The sequence below is a fragment of the Lipotes vexillifer genome, unplaced genomic scaffold, assembly GCF_000442215.2.
Source record: "Lipotes vexillifer unplaced genomic scaffold, Lipotes_vexillifer_v1.1 scaffold1166, whole genome shotgun sequence".
NCBI classification, from domain to species: domain Eukaryota; kingdom Metazoa; phylum Chordata; class Mammalia; order Artiodactyla; family Lipotidae; genus Lipotes; species Lipotes vexillifer.
Window position 1 is genome coordinate 1,212,257 of NW_006773421.1, and position 22,366 is coordinate 1,234,622.

General features: G+C 41.9%; 1 protein-coding gene across 1 annotated transcript in view; it reads left to right on the forward strand.

Moving 5' to 3' along the window:
- KCNU1 (potassium calcium-activated channel subfamily U member 1) overlaps positions 1 to 22,366 on the forward strand; it is a 137,853-nt gene that overhangs the window by 94,994 nt on the left and 20,493 nt on the right. The window contains exons 21-23 of the mRNA XM_007448320.1: positions 13,297 to 13,393; positions 16,677 to 16,901; positions 18,420 to 18,606. Of these exons, the coding sequence (XP_007448382.1) occupies positions 13,297 to 13,393; positions 16,677 to 16,901; positions 18,420 to 18,606 (509 nt within the window). The remainder of the gene's footprint in view (positions 1 to 13,296; positions 13,394 to 16,676; positions 16,902 to 18,419; positions 18,607 to 22,366) is intronic.

A 22,366-nucleotide genomic window follows, 5' to 3' on the forward strand; every position in this document is an offset into this window, starting at 1 on the left:
TTAAGGATGTCTCAGGTGTTTCCTGGGTATCAAGTGCGCAGCCTTTCACATGCATGTGGTTTTCTTTTAGATTCCTAGAATGAATAAGTAAAAGCTTTTCAAGCCCCCCACCCCCATGGACTTCTCATTCTCCAGCTTTTCTGTTTAAGGATTTTGATTGGCTTCTTGTTTGGCACACGGTTATCTCTGCCTCAAGAATCTGCAATTTTAAACAATTGCTGCTCATCATTTTTGGAAAATTCCCCAGGGGAACCTGCTATTCCCACTGAGGAGGCTTGGAGTCAGGTCAAATAAAGACAAGTCCTGTGATTGGTGTCTCCAGGGAGCTGCCATAAAGCTAAATAATGATATTTTGTGTGAATAGGGCTTTGGGGGAAGTTCAAATCCATTCTTCCCTCTCCAGTGGATGCTAGCCTGCTGGTTTTCATGGCTACTGTGATTTTGAGGCTTTTGGACTTCAAGGCTACTGTAGAGCTGGGGAGAGGGGGATGGGAATAGGCAAGTTAAAATGCAACAAAGCTTACTGTTCTTATCAAGATTCTGTCATTTTTCTTGAACTGAACACCTCTCAGATTGCTTCAGGCATCTGGCTAATTTCCAGAGTTCTGAAATAGTTGATTTTGAGAATTTTTGTCAGTATTCTCATTGCTCTTATGAAAGAGCAGAGTTTTGGATGTCCTTACTGCCATCCGGAAGTGCTTTTCGCCATGGCTACTTTTTCTAGTTTTGTTTTTTATCTTTCTATTAAAATTTCAATGATTACTTAAGCTGGTGTAAAACTATCTCTTTGCAGCAACTCCTCTCTTCAACTGTAATTTGACACTTTTAATCTGCAAATCCAAAAACCAAGCATGTTAGAATTATAGATGGAGCATGCAAAAATTTACCATGATGTCAGGGTGTGTTCTAGATCAGGGGGCTAGAAAATTACATGCTGCAGGCCAAATCCCCAGCCCACCACTTGTTTCTATATAATGGCTTGGAATGGCAATGCAGTTGAATTTGCAGTGACAGTATATCTGTGCTAAATGAATGAAATATACATTGACGGTATCAGATTAGGCACTTATCACAGTATTCCTAATTCAAAAGCACTTGTTACAACACTTAGAAAAATTTAAAAGACTATCTCATCACAACGGAATTTGCGAACAAAGTTTGTTTATAAGTGGCTCGTTTGGTAGCCAAGCAAGGGAAGTCATTTTCTGATGGTGAGCCAGTTACATTGTATTTGATTGCAGCAGTCAACAAATGTGTCCAGAGAAAATGAAATTGTTTACTACCATACCATGAATCTTTCAGCAAAAATGGTTGCTTGAATAGTTGACATTAGAAGCCGTATCAGTAGTCATTTAAAAAATAAGGCAAATGATACTGAGTGGTTTCCCTTAGCTCATTATGAGTCGATAAATGTTACTGATACTGTTTAATTGTTGTTTATTAAAGAAGCCAATGCTGAATTTGAAGTAATTGAAAACTTAGCCTCTGTGAATGGTCTGCATGGCACAATTACCTCATGAAAATATATTCAGAAAAGGTGAGACAACAGTAACTCATTACAATATGAAGTAGACTCTACTAAGATGTATTACAACTGATAGTGGTAAAAATATATGTGGAGCAGAAATTCATAGGCAAATTTACAAAACTTGTGAAATGCAAGGTGTGTACCGACTATGTATATTCATTACATGTATGAATATAATGTATGTGTTTTTCATCACCTGGTATCTTGTGGAAAATATTTTAATTTATCCTGAGTTATTGGGCCAATAGCATCAGCAGTGAACTTCATTTGCTCTTATGGACTTCACCATTGTTATTTCTGTGAATTCTTTCAGAAATAGAAGCTGAATATCCTGACTTGCCCTATGGCAAAGCCATCTAAGACCTTAGCAGTAGTAAAGATTTATTGGCATTTTTTGAACTCTGGGTCAGGACTGAAATTTTTCTGAATGAGTTCTGCCCTTGATCACTTATTGAACACTAAATGGCTTCAAAACTTAGCATTCACTGAAGGTTTGACTGTTTTCCTTAATGAAATCAACATAAGATTAAAAGACAAAACAGCTTATATATGAAACTCATTTTATGACAAAGTCACTAAAATGACAATTATTGTTCTTTGAATCACAACTAACGTCATGCTCTTTTATACATTTCCCATGATGTCAGAAGTTAAAACAAAAGGTGTGATCACTATTTCCATACATATTTCCAATGGATGTATTTTCTGATCTCAGTTCCAGTAGTGTCTGTTTGTTTGTTTGGACTTTGATGCAAGTGCAAGGGAAATTTCTGTGTTTTAAGTTCACTTAGCTGTTCAACTGAGGAGTTTCCACCTATCCTTCCATTGCAAGTGGTTAATCTGCCGTATAATGACATGCTAAAGGCAGATATCGAGAGAAGAGCCTAATAATGTCTTCTAAGCAATGAATATTCTCAACTAGAATCATACATTCATGGATCACTCTCAGTATTTGGCGGTACCTATCTGTGTGAACAAACATTTCCAAAGATGATAAATCTTTGAATTAAATCTCATTAACATTAACATGTGAACATTTGCAAATGATTTTGATGGTAAGAACACTAACTTTGAATGCCAATTTAGCAAAATACCTTTGAAAATTTATTTCTTTTCATTAGATCTGTAATATGAAAATATATTTATTTATGATTATTATTGTATTTTGAATATCATCAATGAGAAATTGTGAAAATTTATTTTCGGTCTTGTTATATATCTACACAATATCAGTTTTGTGTCTTGGCCCGCAAGCTTAACATGTTTACTACCTGGCCCTTCACAGAAAAAAATTTTTGATCCTGTTCTGGATCGTTAGGTTGACCAGTATCACATCAGATGTCTGGAAATAAAAGGCAGAGGTTAAGTTCGCAAAGGCATTAATTCTCATCCCAAACTCTTACTAAAAGTTTTGAGTTTAGATTAAAAGGGTGTTGAACAGCTTGGAAAGGTAGAAGTGAATAAAGACTGCCGTGAAGTGCAATAGACTCCTTAAGTATATAATCTTAGTTTCCCATTGAAACTAAAAAATAATATAGAAGATAAAAGAATCAAAGAGTTGAATAAAATCAAGACATCTGAAATTTGTTGTGGTTTTGTTAGACTTTAGCCCTAGAATCCTGAGTAAAAGGGAATGGGTTCCTGGCAGATGGTCAAATTGAAGAGGTTGAGAGAAGATTTCACAAAACATGCAGTTTTTTACTTTCACAGAGTGATGAGAGCTCATGCATAACTTAGAATCTTTTTCCATGGATATTTTGATAGGGAAGAGAAAGAGATGATAAGAAAGAATTTGCATTCTTGCAAAACAGTCCAGAAATGACCCACCAGCAAGTTAAATATTATTTATATTTGTGTTAAGTATCCGCATAATTCTAAACAGATGCCAGTTTACTCTAGTTTATAAAAGCCAGAGCTTCTTAGCTGAAAACCTTGACAATGCATTATTCTGAGTCGTCCATTTGGTCTACAAGGGCAATGAAGCCCTCTTCATGCATGCACTTCTGCCTGCTGTGTGACTAGTGGTGGACCATGGGGTGATCTTGTTTGTGCTGTGAGACGTAGCAAGAAAGATGCAAGTCGCAACTCACTTATCAGCATACACCATGGTTCCATGGGACAGGAGACATTTAGGTGTGTGTATGTTTGGTGGTGATTTTTAAATTATAGGAAGGTTCCCAGAAAGGTTGTAGATACTCTCTTTCTCGCTCGCTCTCTGTCTCCCTTTCTCCCTCTCTCCCTCCTATAAATGGCTGCACCTAAGTAGACAATTTTGGGAAGGCAATGCATGACTCCCCAAAGTATCCTTCTGGACCTTAGGCAATAGGGGGAAGTGGTGGGGCATCCAGATGGTTTCTTTTTTCTTTTTTTTTTTTTTAACATCTTTATTGGAGTATAATTGCTTTACAATGGTGTGTTAGTTTCTGCTGTATAACAAAGTGAATCAGCTATACATATACATATATCCCCATATCTCTTCCCTCATGCATCTCCCTCCCTCCCACCTTCCCTATTCCACCCCTCTAGGTGGTCACAAAGATCAGCAAGCTGATCTCCCTGTGCTATTCGGCTGCTTCCCACTAGCTATCTGTTTTACATTTGGTAGTGTATATATGTCCATGCCACTCCCTCACTTTGTCCCAGCTTACCCTTCCCCCTCCCCGTGTCTTCAAGTCCATTCTCTAGTAGGTCTACGTATTTATTCCCGTCCTGCCCCTAGGTTTTTCATGACCTTTTTTTTTTTTTTCTTTTAGATTCCATATATATGTGTCAGCATACGGTATTTGTTTTTCTCTTTCTGACTTACTTCACTCTGTATGACAGTCTCTAGGTCCATCCACCTCACTACAAATGACTCAATTTCGTTTATTTTTATGGCTGAGTAATATTCCATTGTATAAATGTGCCACATCTTCTTTATCCATTCATCTGTCGATGGACACTTAGGTTGCTTCCATGTCCTGGCTATTGTAAATAGAGCTGCAGTGAACATTGTGGTACATGACTCTTTTTGAATTATGGTTTTCTCAGGGTATATGCCCAGTAGTGGGATTGCTGGGTCATATGGTAGTTCTACTTTTAGTTTTTTAAGGAACCTCCATAGTGGCTGTATCAATTTACATTCCCACCAACAGTGCAAGAGGGTTCCCTTTTCTCCACACCCTCTCCAGCATTTATTGTTTGTGATTTTTTGATGATGGCCGTTCTGACTGGTGTGAGGTGATATCTCATTCCAGATGGTTTCTTGATGCAACAGACCTCAGCTTCAAGAAATCCAGAAATGAATGTCACCTATGTAGTCACACATACGAAAAGTCAAGTACTTGATGTGCTGCAGAAACTTAATCTCAGAGGCGAACAAGGCAGTATGAGCATCCTCCTCCTTTCCCGTTGTTCTCATTCATCTTTAATGTAAAGACCTAAAACACGGGGGACATCTCAGTAACAGTGCTCAAGACCTTCCTTCCCTCTCACCCTGTGACTCCTGTCTCCCACCTAAAAACCCCAACTCTTACCTTTCACCCCTAAAAACAGCCCAACTTTAATCACTTCTTGTTAAAGAGCACTAACCACAACCATTTCCCTCCCACCAGAGACCACTAATTCTAACTTTTCACCTTTAATCAAGGCAGGCCACTTTTTAAAAATAGCCATCTTGTAACACATAGCAGGGGAACAGGGCTCCATGTCACAACTGATTCCAAGTGGCGTCCATCTCCATTCTCTCCGTTGCTGCTTGACAGGTCACGGGTGCTAAGGACAATGCTGTAGCACCCAGAATGCCTTTATTCCATAGGCTTCCCTCCAGAGATGGCTTCCAGATGTGGGGAAGTTTTTAAAGTCTGTGGTCCTTGACACATCATTAGGTCCTTCCAATGTTTCCAAAAATCTGTAATCACCAGCATGCTAATAATTTGTCACCATTTTGACCTTCAGCCCCAGGGATTTCAGAGAAACTAAGGAATGTGGATAAGAAGACTTCACAAATAACACCCTTTTTCCAGAAAAAAAAAAAATCCAGTAGTATCCACGTATCCTGGAATTATGTCCTCTACACAGTTTGTGTACCTTTCGGTTTGATACCCCACCCTCTCTTTCTCTTTCTCTCTCTCTCACACACACACACACACACACACACACACACGCACGCACACCCAGGCACTCATGCACACACACACCTGTAACATTTTGATGGATGCTATTTTTTCCCCTCCTAAAGTCTTTGGTGGGGGGTATTATTATTAGTAATTGTCAAGGCCAAGCCTCTCACCCCACCACATAAGGAAAGCGTTTTTGTCACCCTAATCTCTGACCCAGGCTCAATCCCTAAAACCTTAGAAAGTATATCGGTACAATGAAAAATGAACTAGTTTTCAGATATTTCAAATTCCTATCTCCCACTTCCGTTATCTCCCCACAAAAAGTAATAGTCTTTTGCCTGAAATTTGCATTTATCTCACGTAATGTGTTTTTTAAGATCAAAAGTATCGGAATAACTGACTTAATCGTTCATCTCCTAGTCCACTGAACAGGGAAGATTGTATCCCAAACTGTCTAAGGGAGGAAAATATTTCTCATCCGGATCAACTTCTGTGTTCACTGTCGTTTGATATTTAGAAAGTGTTGGAAAGGGCACCTGAAAATACAACCTCATGCTGAAAAGATTGGCTGAGGAAATCTTTCCCAGGAGAGGTGAGGCTTGCCCTGCGCCCCGGGCTACCCTGCCCAGGGCACAGACTCCAGCCTTTATTAAAGTAGCTGCTGCTCCGGGTATTGTCTCATTGGTCCTCACATTGTAGGAAATCCCAAATGCAATATCCATAAAATATCAATATAAAGGGATTTAAATGAGGGTCCATCTGGGGAATGGGTGAGGAAGAGGAAATTGTCCTTGTTTGTCTTTCTCCTCCATCTCCCGTCTGGTAACAATTTTAAGTTCTTAGATGCCTACATGAATGCTTTCACAGAATACGCTCTGCAGAGAATCTGTCAGTTTACACCCATCAGAAATAAAGCAAAACTTAGCAGAGAGATGTCACGTGTGAGCTCAGATGTGGGTTTATCTAATGGAAACACCCTCCCCTTCTTGCCTTAACCTGGGCCAGGGCCATTCTGACCTCGGGTCTAACTTCTAAGGAGAGAGGGTGGAAAAAATGTCTTTGCGGAGATTTCAAATGGTAAACACGGAAAACAGAGGCCATGGATTTGATAGACTCCATCTGGAAAGCAGCATTTAAAGGCAAACAGAGCACCCTACTCACAGCTGATTTGGTTTACGCTAGAACACAGTTTACACTCTCCCGTGTAGACTGAAATAAGATTACACTGAATACAACGATGTCCTGAAGTCTTAACACCTCTCTTTTTTAAAATGTCATTTTCAGATTAAAAAAAAAAATCATACCAACACTCTTTACCACTAAAGTCAATAATTCCTCAATAACTTAGGGGAGATGTTGTATATGCCAGGAATTAGGAGACAGGAACAAGAGGGAATCTGGAAGATACAATTTGCTGGAAGCTTCTTGTCGTAAAACCTCCAGGGCTCCAGCCGCCCAACTGTCTTTCCTTCCATTGAACATCAGCCAGAATTACCTATAAACGTGGAGGTGTGGAAGGTGTTCTGGGCATAGCGTTTCAAGGCTTTATTCTTCCTTCCCCCTTCTTCCTCTGTCTCTAGGAGATTTTCAGATTATCAGGGAAAAGTATCCCCATTCTGGCTGTCGAGTGACCAGTGTTAGTACTGAAGTCTCTTGTCCAGAACACCACAGTCGTAAGCCAACCAGCAGAGTCGGTTGCCCTAGCTGCCCCACAATGGGTTTCTTTTTTTTTTTATTATTAATTTTTATTGGAGTATAGTTGATTTACAGTGTTGTGTTAGTTTCTGCTGTACAGCAAAGTGAATCAATTATACATATACATATATCCACTCTTTTTTAGATTCTGTTCCCATATAGGCCATTCACAGAGTATTGAGTAGAGTTCCCTGTGCTATACAGTAGGTTCTTATTAGTTATCTGTGTTATATATAGTAGTGTGCATATGTCAATCCCAGCCTCCCAGTTTATCCCTCCCACCCCCGGGTTTCTTATTCCCCTCCTTCCCTAAGGTTTCCCACATGACTACCAAGAGGGCTTGGAGCTTTGGAGATAACCAGCCTGCTGTCAACGTATGTCACGCCCCATGAGATTTTGTGGCAGGCTTTCTCACTTTTTACCCAGTAAAGGAGTCTCAGCAAGGAGATGTGGTCAAGCTGCGGGTGGGAGATGCAGAGCCTGGTGTTCCCTTTCCCCTTCTCGTCGAAAAGGACGTGATCACAGAGCCCTTTTTTTTGTTGTTGCGGAGCACAGGCTCCGGACGCACAGGCTCAGCGGCCATGGCTCACGGGCCCAGCCGCTCCACGGCATGTGGGATCTTCCCGGACCGGGGCATGAACCTGTGTCCCCTGCATCGGCAGGCGGACCCCCAACCACTGCGCCACCAGGGAAGCCCCCACAGAGCCCTTTTTAACAGGGAAAGTGAGTTGTACCCGTCACCTTCCTGAGCTCCTTCCCCGGTTGCTTGGTCCTGGGGCTTCTCAGCGCTCACAGGAGCCCTTTTCCACTTGCCCATGCCCAGGTTCCTAGGCGAATACGCTGTAGAAAATAATTCACATTTTTACGCCTTATGTTTCCCTCCAAAGTAAAAATAATGCTTTGTAATGAGTAAGCGGCATCCAGGTGAAACCCAGAAAAATGAAGTCATAATATGACCATAAAGACTCATATTCTGAAGTTTGACTACAGCGTGTGCGTACGTGTATAGAGATGTGTGTTATGTGTATAGAGGTGTGTGTATATGTGTGTAAGTCTGAGAGAGAGGTGGGGGGAAGCAGAGATTATACAGCGTGCCCTCACATTCCTAAATTTTAGGTGATTTCCTCTTTCCCAGAACACAAAAGGTGGTAGTCAGAATTGATAATGACTACTTCCAGGTTAAGTGTGAACTGCATAGCCTTGTCACTACCTGTGCCAAAGTCCCCGGGGAGAAGGCAGTTGTAGCCTGCAAGATACAGACTCCTCAGCAGCACCAAAGGCATCCTGGGACTGAGAATTCTCCCTCCATTTTTGGTGGGAACTTGATGGCTGCTTTCAAGAGGCAGTGGCAAGGGGTTTTTCCAAAGACTGAACCGAGAAGGGCACTGAAACTCCTGGAAACAGGCACACATCCCTCCTCTCCGCTCCAGCCCTCAGCCAAGGGACTTGTCCTTCTCTCTGTGCTAAGACTTGATGAAACATATTGTTTTTATTCACCTCAAGTCTTGAGCAAAAAGTATATTGTTCTGCAACCAGGCCAGAAAACTGTCTCCTAAGAATTTACAAGCCACCTGTGGAGTTTTAAAGAGGTTTCAGATGGAATGGTCACGCGCCAGGATTTCCTAACACATCCAAAAATGAGACCTGCAAAGACAAAAAGAAGGAACTGTAGGTGCTTTTTGGGCTTTCTAATAGATATTGGGAAAGGGGGGATCTCATCCATTGGTGGATCATTTTCAAGAGTAATCTGAGTCAAGTCTGTTTGTTGGAGGAAATAAGGAAGCAGACTTACACTCTAGGAAATCACGCTTCCTGACCTGGCACTGATACCTACCCCCCACCTTCTTAATGGAGGTTTCACTGCATGGCTGGATCTGTCTCATCGGGTGCCACCATTGGAAACAAAAGGCACATGGTGCTTCATTTATGTTTTCCTTTAACTGATAGGATTCATACAAGATAAGTTGCTATGGGCACAGGAGGAGTAGAAGTTCTCTTCAGAATGGTTCCAGAAAGCAGAGGGGAAAGGAGCCTGCCTTCCTTAGCTGAGCTATGTCCAAGCTTGTGCTCACAAGACATTTGCTTCATGAATATCAAAGCAGCCTGAAGAAGGCAGTTGTCAGCAAAGAAAGCTGGCGGCTTCCTTCACATATGGCTCTGCACATCCACAGGTCCTCACCCAGCACACTCAGCCTATCGGCTTCCAAAGGTGGAAGGCAAGACCTGACTGAGGACATTTCAAGGTCCGTTACCACCTCGGTTCTCCCAGGGAAGGTACCACACTTTGCTCGGTCAGTAAGAAGGCTACCTTGTGACCAGTGAACCAACCCCACCATCACCCCAACCATGTCCTGCTGAGGGCACTCTCTGATAACTCCCACCTTATTTCTCCCAGCCTGTCTTATACAGAAAGACCCCCTCACCCAAGAGGCTTCTCCCTGTGGTCAAGATGTGGCTTTTCTTCTTTGCCCTGAATGACCTGGATGGTGCCCTGTGGCTACCTTTCCCTCCAATATAGTCAGCCTTTATGATACAATCCTTGTTTCCAAATTCTAAGACCGCTAGTACTGCACATTCTCACAGATGATTTATTAGTCTCTCTAGGGAAGTATATTTCTGAAAGGATCATGTCATTTGCAAGGCATATGGCAGAAGGGAGCTTTAGTTAAGGGATGGTGAGCTGAATCGCATCAGGTTTTGCTTTAGCAAGGACACTGGATGGATGCCTTCATGATGAAGTGTGTCTCCTCCAGCCTTTTCTTTAATGCAGGTCTCCAGCAGGTGTTTCCTCTAAGGCATATCTGTTTTCCATAACATCAGAATGAAGAAAGATGTTTTCTGTGACATCTTGGCTCCATAGATCATGCTTTTTATTATGATAGAAAAGTGTACAGTGATTTATTTGCTACTCTGAGTCAAGTTAAATGTGCTTGGGAGAAGATCATCTTCCTTCTGTCAAAAGGGCCTTTCATTTCCAGACCAAGGACTCTTTATTCATTATGGGGGGTGGGCGCGGGGAAAGGAAGCATTAGAAGAAGTGGCAAAAGAGCTGAAGAAAGTGACCAGAAGAAAAGTAGGGGAAGTTATTGTAGACAGGGGTGCTGAGGGCAGAGAGAAGGAAGCCACCTCCTGAAGGTAGCTTGGGTATATTATATCAACACCTGAGGGACGGTGTCTAGGAAACTACGCACGGAGAGAAACAGGCTGCTGTGAATGAGTAACACAGCCAATTCTCCAAATCCTGATAAAAATCAAAACCAGACTAGGGTCTTGGTGTGCTCCCCTTAACAAGCTTGGCATAAAGCCATCACCGTGGTCCTGTCTAGCCATCACCATTAAGTAGAGCCTGTGTGGCTTTTAGGATGCTGAGTTGGGACTCATGACTTACGGATATTTAAACCACCAAAAGCTGTTAATTTGAATTAGCAAGATAACTCATTTTGGTCAAGCTGACCTTGAGGCTTAACTTTACAACGTCTTCTGCCTAGGTAGATGACTAGAATCCACTAAGTTTGTAGGTAGGTCTCAAATGGAGAGGAAAATAAAGGATTGCACCTAGTCCTTGGCTGATCTCATTAGCAGTTAGCCTCTCTACTTTTCTAAACCCTTCTCCAGTGCCTAAAGTCCCCCCCACCCCCAGCTTCTCTGTCTGGGTCCTCTCTCTATCCCATTAGTTTAGGTCTGATGTTGATCTAAGTTTAAGTTCCTTTGTCTGAAAAAGCATGACTTCAGATAGTAGTTTAGAAACTAACCTGGTTAAAGAGAGCAAAATACTTAGGTTGGATCTGAGTCTTTGAACCAGGTGTTGAATGACAAGCTGTATTAATTCACGGGGAAAACCCCTAACCCTTCAGCACAAAGGACAGTAGGTCATATTAGTCCCAGGATGTATAGTAAAATCTCACAGGAGAATGCTGTCATAAGCTACTGGTTACCGGGACTGAACCTATAGTGTGACATAGTACAGTACCTTACAAAAGGCATTTCAAGGCATAGTAACAGATGTTTTTAAGTAGTAAGTACCTAAGTAAATAGTAAAAGTTTTTGTGATCAAAGAAGTGTGCGAAAAACACTGGATTATACAAATTTTAAAGGATATCTCTTTTGCAAGACTTTTCAGAACCTGTGATATGCTAAGCTGTGGGGTGAATTTCAAAGAGGGGACATTTTTCTAAAAATTTATTTGCTTACAGAAATCATTTCCTCGGGACTTCTCCAGCTGCTAATATTATGGAGCGTGCATTTTGGAAAAGGTATTTGTATTAGGATAGGGCAGATTAATGCTGTGGGAGCAACCGTGAAATCTCAGTGGCGTAGCGCAACGACAGTGTCTTTCGTGTTCACGTTACATGCCCAGCGCAGGTCAAGGAGGCAGGGACTCGGCTCCATGTAGTCACTCATGTACTCAGGCTGGCCATTTCTGCAGCAGGTTGGGAGGGAGGCTGAAGAATCACATGAGGGCTTCTCCCTACATCAGCCATCACTTCTCACATGTCATTGGCCAGAATGAATCATATGGCCCCACCTAACCCACCCATCTGCTAAGGCAGGAAAGGAAAATTGGACATTGTGAGCACCAGTAATCTCAACCTCAGCATTATATTCAAGTGTCAGCTTTACAGTCTGTTAGCTCTTTGACTTTTATCCGTAAACTAAGGGGTGTTCTTTAAAGTCTCTGAAAGAGACAGAAATGCTCAGCAGATATTTCAGATGCTTCCCATGTTCCTCAGCCCTGTAAAGTCAGCAGGAGCCACGTGACTCATTCTGGCCAATGAAATGTGAGCCATTTGACTCGTTCTGGCCAATGAAATGTGAGCCATGTGTGACTTATTCTGGCCAATGAAATGTGAGCCATGTGACTCGTTCTGGCCAATGAAATGTGAGGTGCAATGACTTGTCAGTTTGGGCCAAGGCAGTTAAATGCCTGGGCTCATCTCTCTTCTCTTGCCTTGTGACCAAGGGGGATGCATGTTCCAGGGGGTGTACCCTCAAGATGGTACAGGCTCTGTCCCCCTAAGACTCTGAATGGCTGTGTGGAGCAGAGACACCTGTTCACCTCAGTGAAATGCATAGTGTGGGTGAGAAATAACCTGTGTTGGGTTAAGCCCTTGGGATTTGAGGTTTTTTCTGCAGTCTATGCCTGGATTCTCTGGACTTGAACAGGTCCTTTCTAACCCAAACCTCTCTGTGATTCTTGAAGGGTTTCCTTTCTTCTCTCACAAGCACATATATATTCCTTGGGATGGGAGTGGGATTTTTCAAAAGCTCCTCAAACCCTTTTGGTGGTTGAATACATGACATGACAAGCATTGTGCCTGATGGCAATGTAGGGTGATTACGTGGAAGGCTTTGCCGAGACTTAGACCAAGGTTTGAGCAAATTTTAGTCAAATGAAGGCCGGTGACGGAAGCTGTAAAGGATGTAAAATGCATTTAATAAGTAAGGATGTTTCAAAAGAGACCCATAAGAAAAGATATGGAAAGGAGACAAGAGGAAAACAGGTTAAGGAGAGAGGTATACCACTCATGATTCGATCTCACGGCCTTTTAAATTCTGTATTCAGGTGCGTAAAACACCTCTCATGCTTTCTCCCAAGCAGCAGTAGCATCAGAACAGTAGCAAAATTAAGAGCAGAAGTGACCACCCTCAAGGCAGTTAATCTAAGTTAAAAAGAGAGACTGGTGTGTCTGTTAAACATACACACACACATGTGCACACACACATACACATACACACAATTCTTGATGGCTTTTGCCCAAAGTGCTTAGTATGTCTTCAGCTGTGAAGACATTCAGCCCTTGGTGTCTCTCCTTCAGACATGCGTCTTTATTTGGGGGTCTCATAGACCCGAGGTCATTTTCCTTATATTATTCTTCACTTTGGGCTTGAGGCTCCAATGAGTTTGACATCATGCTTTGTTACACCAGAGCCCCAGGTGTTCCCAGGCTAACTTTCTACATTCTCCGTATCTAGGGCTTTTCTATACCAAATGGAGCTAGAGTCTGACCGCCTTGATAGCAGTGGCATGTTTCACTGGTGCAAAGCCACCCCTTTGGACAAAATGATTCTGGTAAGTGATCTTGCACCAAATCTCAGGTAAAATAAAGCTCCTTTTAGGGTAGATGATGTCCTTCCACTAGTCATAAGCACCTGCCCTTTCTCTTTGTAAACTGTGAATTTTGAAGGAAAAACATACCTCATGAGCCAATGTGAATGTACGCAGAATAACAGATGTGGCATTTGACAAGGACCGTGTGGGTAATATGATGCCGGGATTTTAAATAATTGGATCAGATTCTTCAACTACTTTTCCCCTCCGTTAATAGTTTAGCTGAGTCAGTTACTCAGAATAATGTTCTCCTGAAACTTTGCTGTTTTGCTAGTAAATCTAACTGATTTAAATGCACCAGGGGAACAGACTATTTACAAGAAATCTGTGGTCTTTCTTTTTTTTAATTAAATAAAAATTCCCTTAATTAGTTTTTAAAGTTTGGATTTTCTATAGTATTTTTTCTTAAAGGTGGCTATACTTAAACACATTAGCAAAGGGTGTATCTCCAAAATGCTCAGTCCTCCCACCCCACACAGCATGAGGGAATCCTTATAGGTGCTAGAATCCTGTCCTTGTCTCTGTCCTCTTAAGGAGACAAACTAATTCAGCTCACTGAAATGCCAGCAACCAAGATGCAAAAAGCCTTGCATATTATCCCAGGCTCTGATACCTGCATTATGGATCCCCATCTATTCTCATTTTCCAGAGTTGGAAACTCAAGGATAATCTCAGTGGTTTACCTTGTAAGCAGTAGCTGGTAAATTTAAGTAATAAAAGATGAGTTTTTAAATTAAAAATAAACTAATAAAAGATGTCTGCATGTTGTAAGAACCCTATATAATTTGTTCAACTGTGACTAATTGATAATTTTGTATTTTTCTTGCTTTCCAAAAGTAGTTTAGTTCACTTTTTTCTGTTAAACACACACACACACACACACACACACACACACACACACACACACACACACACTATTTTGTAGCTCAGTGCCAATGTCCTGACAGAATATGTTCTAATTTTTGTAAAAAGCATGATCAATCATTTGATCAGAAGTACAGAATTGTCAGAGCTGTCATATCAACTGGAAAACTGTTAGGGCTGCTGAAACTCCCCATTTTAGCAAGTATGTCTTACTCTGAATGAAACAAAATAAACATCCGTTGAGCAGGAAGGCAAACATGTTTCCAGTGGGAGGGAAATCTTTAGAAAGGTTGGGAGGGGGTTGCAGATGGAAGCATCCGGGAGACCAAGAGATGGCAATAGCAGACATTTTCTTATACCCTATTTACTGAGCCCGCAGACAGGTTGCTGTGATAGAGCAACTCTATGTGGAATATAGTTCAGAACACCAACTGAGTCTTCTGATAAATTTAGAAGGGCTTCTAGTTTAAGAAATCCTAAGAGTTTTGAAACTGACTGTAGAGGAGAAATGTCCAGATTACAAAATTTGGGCCAACTTTGAACTTGGTTTGGTTTGCAGAAAAGTCAAATGGAAGTTGTCGATTTGTTACTTGGAGCAAATAGTTCATCCTCCCCTTCCCCCCAAAAGCCACCATCTCTCTCAACTGGAAGACAGTTTTGTGCTGCAGTTCCTTGGAGAAATTGCCTCTCTAGCTGTGCCCATTAATTGCACTCTGCCGTGTATCTCATTCCTAATTGTTTAGGTCTACTAAAAAGAGCAATTTCTGGACTTCAGGCCTGTTAAATACTGTTGGAGGCTTCATTATTCAAGTTAAAACTAATCGAATTAGCCAGAGACAATTATTCAATAGATTTGGTTAAGATTCATATCACTCTCTGGAAAGGCTCTCCAGACAAGTAGCTTCGTTTCCCACAGGGCCATTCCCTTTGGAATTTCCCAGTCTATGCTAATTGGACAAACTATGCTATTTCCCAGTCTATGCTAATTGGGCAAACTCTAAATTGTTGAGATGTCAGATGTGACTTATTTATCCTGTTAGATTTCAACAGCCCCTGTTTCATAGAAGCTTGTCCTTTAACCCAGCAAAAAACTGGCATTAGGATGAATGATACATCCCTTTGAAATATCCTGAATCTTCGTGTGCTTGGGAAGGTAGAACACACTCAAACAGGAAGTGCTTGTAAATATATTTAACAAGTTCTCTACCAGCTTCCAAGGGTCCTCCTCTGAAAATCTAGGAATTCAGTGAGATTCAGATTTGATTAAATAGTTATTGAACAACAGTTAAGGAGCCGAGCGCTGAACTTTCAATATATTATGTAATTTCCACAACAGAATTAACTTTTATTTTTAAACCATTTAAACAAAGAAATTAGGGGTCAGTGAGGTTAACTAGTTTGTTTATGGTCATACGCTAATGACTACCAGCATACAAAATCAGTGCTTATTGTACCTATCCCGGCACCGTGAGAGTAAGACCTTAACTCATTCCCTGAAATCAGTCACAGAGACTTAAAATAAGTTTCCTACAGGAGTATCATCCCTTTCTCTAAAGTTACACTTATCGTTTTTAAAAGTCTCTATGAATGTGGGGAAGCCTAATCTAAATATCCGTCACGTATATTATTTTGTCTTCAACTTAAAAGTATAGGGGAGATGTTAAAAATTGGCCATGCTGATAAGAGTATGAGACATATTGAAATGTTTGGGATCAAATGGAACTTTTGTAACCTTCACATTTATTTTGTGCACTTTTCATGATAAATTTCCTCAACTCTGGAATCTATTGAATCTGGGCAGTATAGTAGGTGAGGCCATATGAAATTGCCAATATTCAACCATTTTTGACCCAGAAAAAAGGCAATTTCATATGGTTCAAGCTAATATGTATATTTTCATATGTATGAAAATCCACTGAAAACTGCAGCATGTTGTACAGCTTGGGGATTTTTCAGGGCTCACTAGAAGACAAGTTTAGCAATGGGATTTGGAATGTTTTAGTTTTTCAGTGAGTCGTACTATAGCACATACGAGGCTAAAAACATATAATGAAAATGAGAGCTGTTTTCCCCATTTGGTTCAGTGATTTCATGATTTCAATGATGCTGATCTGAGTTTGCACTGAGGCACTCCAGGCTAACAGAGAACTGGAAAAAGCAAAATAAGAAGGAACTCCCGGAAAAGATACATAGTTTAATTGTCCCATAGTGGATAAGTTCCGTGTTTTTTATGAGTCATTTGCAAAATCCGATCATCCTTATGAAAGTGCTAGTGTGAATGTAAATACCAAGAAGAGTTGGGATGTGGGGAAGGAGCCCTCTTTAAGGGACTCTCATCTTGTTTCTAAAAATGACCAGACTCTGGCCTGCTTATACTTAGAATCGAACTGAGAAGTCAAAACATGAGTTTCGGAACCACATTGTAGCGTGTGTCTTTGGAGATGCCCACTCAACACTGATGGGGCTTCGGAATTTTGTAATGCCATTGAGAGCTAGCAGCTATACCCGTCAGGAGCTGAAGGACATTGTGTTCGTTGGGCCTCTGGATTACCTGCAGAGAGAATGGCGATTTCTCCAGAATTTTCCCCAGATATACATTCTGCCTGTAAGTGTCACAGTAAGGGATAGTGAATATTTATAACGATAATAATGCTCACAGTACTAGGATTAATAATGATAATAATAATAATAAATCAGTAGTAGCTTGCAGTTATACAGTGCTTACTGGTACCAGAAACTGTCCTAAGCATTTTGCACGTATTAACTCATTTAACCCTCCAAATAACCCCATGGTATAAATTTTAAAGATGCTGAACTTTAGGCACAGAGAGAGTAAGCAACCCGTCCAAGTTTACACGGCAGGCAGGTAAGTAGCAGGACTAGGATTTAAATCCAGACACATTTCATGTTTTATGTCACTAACCATGTTTATGGTCTTTATGTAATAGAGTTTCTTTGCATTTCTAAATCCGATTGTGACCTAATGGCTAAGCCTAGGCTGATACCAGCCAGCCTTTGTGCTCTAACTTTCTCATCTTTTCTGGAGACTCGCCTTTTATGGAACACATAATGCCACGTGGTCCTTGACAGATGTATGAAAAGGAGGAATTCTGAGAAGTGGATCCATTATGCATATGTGGCATTGTGGTTGTATTTGCTCTGAATCTTCACAGGGCTGTATCTCATTATATGCCACTATTTCCCTAGATTAATATATATATGCAGTGTGAAACGCACCAAAACTTTTGATTTTTCAAGAAATAATGCTAGCAACAGATTAGGAATACTCTTCGAAAACGGTTGTCTCAAGAAACAAATTGTATTTGTTTTTTTTTTTAAATGTCACCATAAATGTCCCTGCACCACCACTTACTTTAGTCCATAGAAAAGGAGGAAAGAAAATGACCAGGAGTCTCCAGATCCAGCTAGTGTTAGAAATTGCCAGTGTTAGCATCTCAGCCACCTAATGGTGGGACCAGATCTATCCCTATTTCTCCACCAAAGAAAAGAAGCAACTGCCACTTTGCTAATTAATCCAGGGTACAAATGCAGTCACCTACAAGCAAAACTGTGAGGACGCAGAATTGGCTTTTATTTATTTATTTATTTTTTGGTGGCACGTGGGCCTCTCACTATTGTGGCCTCTCCCGTTGTGGAGCACAGGCTCCGGACGCGCAGGCTCAGCGGCCATGGCTCACGGGCCCAGCCACTCCGCGGCATGTGGGGTCCTCCTGGACTGGGGCACGAACCCGTGTCCCCTGCATCGGCAGGTGGACTCTCAACCACTGCGCCACCAGGGAGGCCCCAGAACTGGCTTTTAGATCTGGACCTTCTGTGATGTTTTTCCCTCACCACTGCTACCCTTACTCTGATTCTTTTCTTCCACTTGAGTCACCTCAGTGGGTTTAGGCTCTGCTCTCTCCACTCCACTTCGTCCCATCCAGACTTGCTCTCAGAAGGGATCTGCAAAATTTAGTCACGCTCAGATATTCATGAATGATAAGGATAAAAGTGTCAGATATCAGGTAACTAAGTCTTAAAACCAAGTCAGTGGAGGCTTTGGCTCAAAAACTTGCATCATCCACAAAAAGCCACCACCATGTACCTGGTTTTCTCTCAATAGGGATCTGCGCTCTATTCTGGAGACCTCCATGCAGTCAACATAGAGGAATGTTCCATGTGTGCTGTCTTATCCTCCCCATCTGAGTCATCCAGCAGCCCGACCTTGGTGGACATGGAGCCTATCATGGCCACACTCAACATCGGATCACTTCGGATTAGCTGCTCAGCCCAGACACCCTCAGAGCCATGTAAGAACAATACCCTGACAGGAAGAGGCTAGAGAGAATGGACCAGGAAGAATTAACTCCTCTCTGAAAAACTTTAATGATGGAGAGGAAGAGAGGTTGGGCCAAATGACCTATAAAGTCCCGTCCAGCTCTGAGAATTCTGTACTAGAGTTAGTGGACAGTTCAGTCCTTGGGAATCCTAGCCACATGAAAAATGATGTCCATCTTCTAAATGGAATGCACATAACACTGTTTCTCTCCCATCTTAAAGAAGATCATGGAGTTGTAAGTGCTGTTATTGTTAGGCATCAGATATCAGTGAGCATAGCCATTGGTATTTTATTATCATTAACAACAGGTATTATTATTGTTAATCGGCTCTCATTGGATCCTGTAGGTGTTCAAGTTACTATTCTTAGTTTTGTGACTGAGAGGATGAAGCACACTGTTCTACCACACTATTTGTGGACTAGACTACAAAAAATCTAGTCCAGTCTTTGGTGGGTGAGCCAGCTGCTTCACAGACCCTCACTAAACAACCAAACACCGCTCAGCACCCAGGATTTCAGGGGTTTTTGCAAATAAATAAATAATAATAATAGCAAAGCACTTCCTGAATATCAAAGGGCATTGAAAATCCCGACTAAGGAAGTGTGAGCCATACCTCTGCTGAGCTAATCTGAAGATGTATAAAAATGCCTCTGTGTTCTGCATGTCAGTCCTTAGCTTAGCAATTAGGGTCACTCAGATTTACACAAGATTTGTGTGTGGGTTGACTGTGTGTGTGTGTGTGTTTGCATCATGCTTGCAACTTTCTAAAATTGGACAGAAAAGTATTCACTGTGTAGGCAGTATCATCAATGTAGAAATGAAAAATGCCCGCTCAGTAAAAGCAGAGCGTAAGCTGACAACACCGTAAGCCACCTAGCTAATCATTGGGTGACTTGTCCTTCCTATTATCATTTTTTAAAATCTCACATCCTATATAGGCTAAAAAGATATAAACCTATGTTTTGTTTTGGTTTTTTTTTGCGGTCCGCGGGCCTCTCACTGTTGTGGCCTCTCCCATTGCGGAGCACAGGCTCCGGATGCGCGGGCTCAGCGGCCATGGCTCATGGGCCCAGCTGCTCCGCAGCATGTGGGATCTTCCCGGACCGGGGCACGAACCCGTGTCCCCTGCATCGGCAGGCGGATTCTCAACCACTGCGCCACCAGGGAAGCCCTAAACCTATGATTTTAATTCTGGTTTCTTTTATATCTGGTGATTCTCATCCTTTTCACTTATCCATTTAGTCATTCAACAAGAATATATTGATTTTTGTATGTGTCACATACTCTGCGAAACTGACAGGATTGGTAGGAGGAAATACAGGAGAGAGGGGGAAAGGGTTGGGAAGAAGGAAGAGAAAATGAAAGAATGTCACAGTATTTGAGTCATCATGCAGTGTGAGTAGGTGCTCTCCCCAACGGCAAAAGGGAAAGCTTAGGGAAGAACATGTTGTGTAGACCTGGCACCTTTCCTTGTGTGGATGTCATTGTACCCATTTGCGTGACAGGAAATAGAGGTCCAGACAGGCTCTCCTGTACTACCTAACAGAGGTAGCAGCAATAAAGTTACATTCTGAGCACATAGGAATAGCCAAGGACTGTCACTCGGAAACCTCACCCATTACTCCGGCATCACAGGAATCTACCTGGAGTTTGCATGTAGAAATTCCCAACCCTCAGGGAAGCCTGTTTGGTTCTCTTAACCATTCTTCCTATCTCACACTAATACTCCTCTTGCAGCATACCAAGCAGGTGGCAATGGGAATGCCCACCTCCAAGAATTATCAGTATAAAGGATTGTGAAATTCTGCCAGGAGGGAGAAAACATCTTCCAGGCTGAGCAATTTTCTATCCCTTCTTCTGAGACAGTGATTCTCAACCAGGGGCGGTTTTGACCCCAGCGGTTTTCTGACAATGTCCGGAGACAGCCTTGGTTGTCACAACTTGGCGGGATGCTACTGGCATCTAGTGGGTAGAAGTCAGAGATGCTGCTAAATATCCTACAGTGCACAGGTGCAGTATGTCAATAGGACCAAAACTGAGAGCTCTCACTCTGACATATCTGCTGAGCCTTTTGTGGGCTCAGCGGGCTTTCCCACATCTTCATGATCGTGACAAGGTTACACGTAGAATCCGTCTAGGACCACCAAGGCTGTTCCATACAGTGGTTCACCAAGGGATGTTGGAGGTGGGGGGACAGCACGAAGGAGCATTCTCCAAAGGACCAGGCCTCCTGGACATCCCCATGGGAAACTTTAGGCTTCTCACTGATGCTCTAATTACTGCCCTGTCATGTCACAAGGACAGGTTGGCAAACCTAGGTACTGAACTAAATAATCTGTGGCATAATCTAAACATATAACAGTAATTAAGTCTGACAACTTAATATGCTCTTGAAATTTAAATGTACAGTAGTAATCTACAATTAAGCAATCTTTTGCTTAATAATAGCACCCTGCCAGCCTGGAAGAATTTCAGGTATAATACTGTGTACTACTAGGTAGCAAAAATATTGACATTAGTAAAATGTACCCAGGCTGTGATCTGACACATATTCAAATTAACCGTTGCTCTACCAGAAAAGATGGAGTTAAGGCAGAAATTCTGTTGCTGTCCTCCAGCCGGTGTCAGCGCAGATATTTATGCAGTTACATCAGCTGATGTGAACCTGTCTCTATCCAATAAGAACATTTGACTCTGAAAGTCAGGATATTCCAAGCCCGTTATTAGAGGGAACTGAAATCAGAAAGTGCAGCTCAAAGGAGAATTTTCCCCTTTGAGGGAAACTGATCTCAATATTTTATTGAAATTGTCAACCAAACCTTATGTATTTTAACATATATATAAAGGGAATGGGCATGGGCTTTGAACTTGGTGCCAATTTGGGTGTGAAAACCCATCCATCCTTTACAAACCATGTAGCCTTGGGCAAAGCATGTAGACCCTGAGTCAGTTTCCTCATCTTCAGAGGTGATCTAACTCGACTTAATTCACAGGTTTGAGGGCCCCGTGGTGTCATTCTTACCTCCCAGCTCACAGCAGCCCGAGGGATCTTTTACAAATATTTATTGGATAATGGCAGTTTCCTCCTTTAGACCCTGTAATGGTGACTCATGACAATTGCAGGAAAATCATGTAGGGTCTTGCAGGCCAGTAGGGAGCCTAAACTTCCTCCTTCAGTCTGTTTATTCTGGCTCTTTCCTGCCTTAAGTTCCTTATCCCATTCCCTCTGTCTGGATGGCTTTTGCTCATCACTCAGGATGACATTCCAGTGTCAGAGAAGCCTCTTCAAACTCTATCTAAGGTCACCTCCCCAGGTCACTCACTAGCCCCTAAAACTTGGGTTTTTTCACAGTACTCATCACTATCTGAAAACATTTTGTATTTGCAACGTATGGTATGTAACCGGGGCAGGGACTGTTCATAGTCCTAGTCTGGAGTCGATACTCGTTAAAGATTTGTAGAGGGAGGATAGCAAGGAAGGAAACGAGAATGGAAAGAAGGAAGGAAGGAAAGGTACCTAAAGCAGATAAAGCATCTTGCACGTTTCTGAGAATAAAGTAGAATCTCATTTCCCCCAAGTCTCCCCGCATTATGAAAATCCCAGGAGTTTGTTTAAGAAAAACAGTTGAAGGTATTCAGATCCCATCATCAATAAGATTTCCCAGTGAGTTTGGAGATGTGGTCTCTAGCCACCACGCAAACCCTCCTCTTCAATAGATGCGTGGACGAG